At 37.4% G+C, this 7,564-nt stretch overlaps 1 protein-coding gene across 3 annotated transcripts in view; it reads right to left on the bottom strand.

Moving 5' to 3' along the window:
• Positions 1 to 225: 225 nt before the first annotated feature.
• Positions 226 to 7,564, bottom strand: part of Uap1 (UDP-N-acetylglucosamine pyrophosphorylase 1) — a 36,572-nt gene continuing 29,233 nt past the window's right edge. For 2 of the 3 annotated variants that reach the window (XM_017802207.2, XM_008849080.3), the window contains 2 exons: positions 3,717 to 3,783; positions 1,784 to 2,375 (listed from right to left, as the gene is read on the bottom strand). In XM_017802207.2, coding sequence (XP_017657696.1) covers positions 2,283 to 2,375; positions 3,717 to 3,783 — 160 coding nt within the window. In that variant the 3' untranslated portion in view covers positions 1,784 to 2,282. Of the gene's footprint in view, positions 2,376 to 3,716; positions 3,784 to 7,564 lie in introns of all 3 variants that reach the window. The other variant, XM_008849079.3, reaches the window with a different exon arrangement.

Below are 7,564 nucleotides of genomic sequence, written 5' to 3'. Positions count from 1 at the left end.
AGAACTGACATCACTGAATCTTTTGGTCCTCTCTGTAATTTCACTCAGCAATATTTGATAGTTTTCAATGACTAGGTCTTCTACATACAGGTCAGATTTGCCTTTAAGTACTTTATGTTTAACATTATAAAAGATAATGATTTTTCAGATTTCAATGTCTGAATCTTTATTGCTAGAATATAGAAATACAATAGATTTTGCTACATTAATTTTTTTATCACACAACCTTATAATGCTCATGTAGATTTCATAGGGTTTTCCAAGTTGATGGTCATGTTATCCACAAAAACAGGTTTACTTCTTCATACATGAAGCTTGGGGAAAATGGAGATATATATATGATACATATATCTTCACATATATACATATATATGTATATATAATATCCTCAAATCCCCTTGTAGAACTTCTATGTAACGCTGAACAGGAGTGGGAAAATAAACATACTCTTCCCAATTTTAGGGGGAAAAAATATGGTCTTTCACCACAAAGTATGATATTAAATGTAAGTCTTGCACACTCGACCTTTGCTGGTCAGACTTATCCCTTCTATCCTTAGTAGACATAGAAAAATATGAACACTGACTGAAAGTCAATGTAAACATTAAAAATTATTTTAATTATTAAAGATATTGCTGATATACACATTTTATATATATATAATTCTACCTCTCATATAAACACTGAAGCATTGTAGAATTTATTTTAAAGTCATCCTGTGGGGAGTAAGAAAGTGGGAAGTAAATGAATCAGGAACAGCCTATGCTAGTTATTAGAAACTGAGTAATAAAGATTATTCTGTTCTCTATTACTGTACATGTTTGAAAGTGAGTCTCTGGGTTTCACTTCCTGCTCTGTTTCCTTCTAGGTATTTAGTCTTATGCAATTTACTTAATCTCTAAGCCCCAATTTCCTTGCGGACTAGATTATAAAAGTTCCCATTTCATAGGAAAATAATAGGGCTGAATAAACAGATGTTGGCCACAGTTATCATTTTCTAACACTATAAAAACTCATGAAATTTAGTTCAACAAATTTCAGATCTTTCAGAAACATATAAATTTAGAAACATTTCAAATTTTAAATGGAAATCTAACAAGTCTCACTTCAATCCTCTGCATGTCACCCATGTATACATTTACTATGTAAAACACAGTCTGAGTCATACACATCATTTGCTGAAAAATAAGTATTTTGTCCACCATAAATATGAGAAGGGAACTTTCAGGGGAAGTAGAGTCATTAAGAAGTGAAATGTCATCATTAAACACCTCCAAACTTGGAGAAAGAGGCCAGGATTGAAAGCAGTCTTTGGTTCACCTTCCAGGAGTGTCATGGACATACCCATTAGCTCCACTGTGATTTGAACGGATGCAAAGTGACTATTAACTCATAAATTCTATGCTGCTGCCAAATGATTCCTACCTCATTCCAACGTTTCCTCTTGATGATCTCAACTTTGACAATGGACGTGTTGGCCAGATGGTTCTGACCTGTAGGCAGCTAGCCCAGGCACTAAGCACTGCATCTCTACTCCATAGTGCTAGCAGTAGCAGCCCAACATCCAGTCAGGATGAGCAAAAAATGCCTCCAGACCCTGCTGAGTGCCCCATGCCAGGGAGAGCGGGGCCATTTTTAGTGGAGAAGTTGTAAACTAATAGAAGACGAAGTCCAAATTTACAAGTTTGTCAACAAATGCTCTGTGACGGCAGCTTCACAGAAGCATCCATTTGTTTTTATGCACTATTCCAATTGTCTCTTGGTTTCATATTTTTTCTAACAATTTTCTCAAGATACAGATAACACTCTAGAGATGAGAAGATAATTTTATTTTGCTGTCCAGTTATTTTCTTAAAAAAACTTTAATGCTTGATAAAATAAAACAAATTTTTTAGTGCCATAGAAACCTTCTTACATGTACAATGACTTATAATTACTATGTACAACTCCAAAAACAAATGTTTCCAGCTCCAAGTCAAGTCATGGTGAACATCCCAACTAGTCAAGTTGTAGGAAATTTCTTGGATGGTCAATGTTCTCCTTGGCTTGGAAAAAAAATATATAGTTAAAAAATATAAATAAGACCTTCAATGAGTTGAGAATCATAAAACGTTATCTGAAGCCCAGTCATCTGATCTGAGAAGTCTATAGAGTTGATCAGCAACAAAATGATACCCTGTGAATGTTCAAGCTTCAGTCTTCCAGGAGAGAGTCTGTATGTTCACAGTTAATCTATCAAAAATAAAAGCTATTCCCTACTGTGGTAGAACTTGGTTTATGGTTCATATGCCGTTTTTCACCAGCTCATGGACTCCATTCTCATCAATAATTAAGGGTGCATGGAATTCTTTATCTGCCACATAACTTTCTAGTCCCTGAAAGAAGGATTGAAATGAATCACAGTTAGAAAAGTCGTGGGTCCTTGTCACATAATGTTAGCCCAATGTTAGCAAGAAGATTTAAAGCATGAATGTCAAAAGTTGGGTTTAGAAGAATTTAGAAGTCAAATATCCACTTGATATACTTTGTAGACTAGGTTTAATGACTGACTTAGAGAAGCATAAAACAAATACAAAAACAGTTATTCTAACTTCTTTCTTTCCTGTTTGTGTTGTTTGGTATTTGGTTTGTCTGTTTGTTTTCCAATAGTGGAATAAAATTCAGAACCTTGCAAATGCTAGCCAAGTGACTACAATGCAATTTCTAAAGCTAATAAGATGATAATTCTCACTATAATCATCAGGCAATAAAGTAAACTTTCTAAGAAAGATGACTATCTCTGTGCTACAGCTAAACCATAAAAATATCCATAAAAAAGATTACATATCCAGAAAAGCAGGGACCCTCAAATCCTCAGGTTTTAAAAGATTTGAATAGGAAATGTATGAAATTTTAAAAGCTCAATAAAAATTAAAATGAAATAAAGGTAACAGCAAAGTATATGAGTAAAATACACACTTGGAAAGAAAACTGACTTTGCATTACAAAGAGATGGATGATTTATCAAACAAGGCTGATTATTTAATTTTTAAAAGCCTATTGTACTTTAACAGGCAAGCGAGACTTCTATTATTGGCAACTAACAAACTCACTTATAGGATAGAGGAAAGACAAATTCTTAAGAATTTAAAACGGGCTGGAGAGATGGCTCAGCAGTTAAGAGAACTGACTGCTCTTGCAGAGGACCTAGGTTCAATTCCCAGCACCTTCATGGTGGCTACAAACCGTCCTTAACTCCAGTTCCAGGAGACTCCAAAGCCTTCTTCTGACCTCTGCAGCAATGCATGACATGGGTGCACTCACATACATGCAGGCAATACACTCATACACATAAAAAATAAAAATAATAAATAAAGTATTTAAAAAAAAAAAAAGAATTCAAAACAAATGCAGCTTCTCACTCATTCCCTGGGGAGCTCTCCAGGGCAGGACCACCCCGAACAATTGCATCTTCTCTAAAGACAAATCTACTGCAGCCTAAAGCAATATTAAACTCCTACTATTTACAAAATTTTAAGTAACTGCATATATTTATAGGGTAGAAGGTGCTGTCTCAGGGCATGTGCACACTGTGTAATGATCCATCTGGGCTAATTAACATGTCCATCTCTTCATATATCACTTCTTTGTAGTGAAAACATTTAAAACTCATTTTTAGATATTTGGAAATACACAATACTTTGTAAAAGAACAGGGGAAAAGTGAAACAAACTTACTTCTCCAGCATAGGAGATGAGGGGAGAGATTTCACACTGGATTGGTAGATCATTGGCATCCTTCAAGCTAAGAAAAAAAGAAAATGTGTTAAAGAGTTTGCTTCCCATGTTATTGCCAGTGTGAAAATACAACCACAGTGTTTCTCTGAGAAGCTTGCAGGCAATAAAATCTTCTAGTTAAAGAATGGATCTTACCCTGATGATTACTAAACTCACTGAAGATTAAGTTAGATTAAAATTTGTTCATAATTATTGCCTATAATTACTGCCAGTTCTTTACACACTATCCCTTACATAATCTCATCTCTAATTTCAGGAAGTTGATAAAGGGACTATTAATTAGGCATAATACTATATGCCAGACCCACTACTAGATACTTTGAATCCTTCACATTTTATTTTAATTCTCCTTGAGCACAATCTTGCAAGTCAGATCCTAATGTTGATAAACATTATTCTAGAGCTCCACTGTCCAATGTAGTAGCCATAGTCATATGTGTTGCTTAAAGTGAATTTTGAATTTCAGTTTCTCAATCATAACAATCACATTTCAAGTGCTCACTAGCCATGAGTGGCCAATGACAACCAAATTGGACAGCACAGACATAGAACATTTCCTTCCTTGTTCCATGATTTCTAAGTACACAATTTTTATACACTCTAAATCTCCTAGATCAGCTAATTTATTCCTATGTCTTAAAGTATTCCTGTTACCAAAGTCCCCTGTTAAAGTACTAGGGCAGAAAAGTACCAAGGCAAAGGCCAGGACAAAGTCACCCACTTGCTTAATTCTGGTCACAATCTAATATTTATAGATATTTTCAATTCTGAATTTCTAGATGATCTAATACACAGGTCAATAATCATGTTTTCCTTACAGGCAGTCCTTAGAGAGATGCGCTATTTGCCATCTCAACTATATTAGCAACAGTAGGCAGGGAGTACAGCTCAGTTGGCAGAGTGCTTGCCTACTAGCATGCATGAGGCTCTTGGTTCAATCCCCAGGACTACAGAAACCAGGAATGGTAGCATATACTTGGAATCCCAGCACTCAGAAGGTAGAGACAGGAGGACCAGAAGTTCAAGGCCATCCTTGCCTACATAGTGAGTTCAGGGCCTGCCTGAGCTTCATGAGATTCTACCTCAAAACAGTGAAAGAAACAACAGAAGAAAGGAAAGAATAAAAAAGAAAAGGGAAAGGAAAAGGAAAAGAGAAAGGGGAAAGGACAGGGAACCAGTCAAGCATGGAGGTAAATTCCTATAATCCCAGCACTTAAAAGGGCTGAGGATGGTAGATCACTTAAGAGTTTGAGGCAAATCCAGATTTTTGTAGCCTAAAACTACTGCTCTTCTCTCCTTTTCCAAGCATAAACTCTCAAACTTCAGCAGTCATTCAAATCAGACAGCTCCAACAGCCCCATCTCCAGAGGACAGCTGGGCACACACACAGCACTCTGTGTTCTGCTTCAGTGTACTTTACCTGCAACTTTCCATCAAACCAAGCCAGCTATAGAATGCAGAACCTTCTTTGAGCAGTCTAAGTCACTCTCAACCACAGTCACTTTGACTATTCTCCAAAACTAGACACAAGCCCCAACCTTCCCTTCACTACTCCAGTGACTGCTTCCATTAATTAATTACATATACTTATTAGACACCTGAAAAGTTCCTGCCTCCAAGAGTAAATACTGCTAACACTACATGACATGCTGCCTGATAATATCACTTAAGCTTTATAAATATGCACCTTGAACTCCCAGTGGGCTGTAAAAAAATGACTTATTTCTCTTGTATAAGGTACTTCAGCACCTAGAATATTGGCAGCAGCTGTAGGCCTGTAAGCTTGCTGGATAACTGACTAAATGAACTCTGAAGACAGATGGCAGTGTTGTGTCAGGAAAAGAGGGGATATAAGTCTCTCCAGATATGTACCATATTCTCATTACAAGGGGTCTTGATCTGACCCTCTGGGGCAGCTCAGTCAGACTAAACCAAATGGGAGAAATGAAAGCCTATCATCATACTGATAAGATGTATACAGCCCAGTTCCATTTAATTCCCTGAAACATTCAGTTACTCAGACAAGGACACAACTTTGAACCCAAGAAATATATAAAATCGGTCTGACTATATGACTTCCCTTCTAGACCTGTAAGGTCCCAAAAGGGGTACTCAGAAAGGCAACTTTAATAGGCAACATGATACCCTGAAGAAGGGAAGACAGAAGTGGTCACCATCAAATGTAGACAAAACAGCCCAGTAGCATAACTAGCCCCTAATTCTTTTTACCAGGCAACTTTTCAGTAGCTAATACAAAATGGTACTGTTGTTAAGACTCACAAGCCTGTTTCCATTCTTTCAGACTATCCCCAAGCTATTGCTCCTCCCTTTTACAAAAAATATTTCCTTTTCACATCTCAATTTCTTTTTTCAACTTTGTACTTTCTTTTTTTACCTTTGTTTTTGTTTTGTGTGTGTGTGTGTGTGTGTGTGTGTGTGTGTGTGTGTGTGTGTATGCATGGTCAGGTGTGTCACAGCACACATCTGATGGTCAGAGGACAACTTGGTAGAGCACTTTATTTGGGTTCCAGGAATCAAACTCGGGTCAGCAGGTTTGTATGGAACAAGCCTTTACCTGATGAGCCATCTCACTGGCCCTTCATTTCTCATTTTCAAGTAATCTTTTCAACTCTCTATAGGCATTCTTTGGTGCTAAAGACCACAATAGTAATTATTTCTAAGCCACAATGCCATTTGGTTTCATTACTCTATGAAAAGGGAATGGGGAGATGCACTAAATAAAACAATCCAAATAAGAATAATGTTTAAAACTATTGGGTCTTAACTAAAATGGAAGAATGCTGCTTCCAGCTATATAATTAAAAAGGTGCTTTATTTAAAAAAAAATTTACTTGGGAGCTGGAGAGATGGCTCAGCAGTTAAGAGCACACAAGACTGCCCTTCTAAAGGACCAGGGTTTGAGTCCCAGCACCCACATGGCAACTAACAACTTCAGTTCCAGGGGATTTGACACCCTCTTCTTCTGTGGGCACTGCAAGACATGGGTGCACTTATATGCATGCAAGTAATACACTCATACACATGAAATAAAATATTAATACATACATATTTTATTGTATGTATATGAGTGTTTGCGTACAGGTATGTATGTGCATCATGTGCATGTATGGTGATCACTGAGGTCAGATGCCCTACACCTGGAGTTTTAGAAGGCTGGTAGCCACCATGTGGGTGCTGGGAACCAAACCTCAGTGTTCTGCAAGAGCAGTCAATACTCTTAACTGCTGAGCTATCTCTCCAGCCCTCAAACTGTTTGAGTTTTAAGTTAACAACTATGGTTCAGGGAGAAGAAAATTCAGGTTCAAAGCTTTATTTCCTAAATGATAAAAGCATCTAGTCTACATATTAAAGATGAGGGATAAGACAGAAAATGGCAGAGTTCTGTGCCCCAGCTCCCACGACAGAAGAGGCAATAGTTATCTACAGCTCTCAGAAGAAACTAGCCAGATCTCGGGACAAAATCCCTTTCTTGCCTTCAGGACCACAGACACAGGTGCTCACTGGGGCTTGTCTCCAGGGCAAACCTGGGCAGTATGACAAGAGGCACATGGAGGACAGTGTTGTCAGGTGGATTCTGCTTCTGACATTGCCTCCCCCTCTAGATCCTCTGCCCTGACCTCATTTCCTAAATTAACTCAAAAACTTAAAATTCAAACTAAATCTAGTAACTTTTAAAAGCTAGCAAAAGTATCAGCTGAAATTTTAGCTATAAAGATAATGGCTTAACTACTCGGTAAATTCCAGGTCAGTGAGAGATCCTGCCTCAA

This window comes from Nannospalax galili, unplaced genomic scaffold (genome assembly GCF_000622305.1).
Source record: "Nannospalax galili isolate Female #2095 unplaced genomic scaffold, S.galili_v1.0 scaffold884, whole genome shotgun sequence".
NCBI classification, from domain to species: domain Eukaryota; kingdom Metazoa; phylum Chordata; class Mammalia; order Rodentia; family Spalacidae; genus Nannospalax; species Nannospalax galili.
Note: the sequence above shows the minus strand (reverse complement) of the source record. Positions and strands in the feature narration are given on the sequence as shown.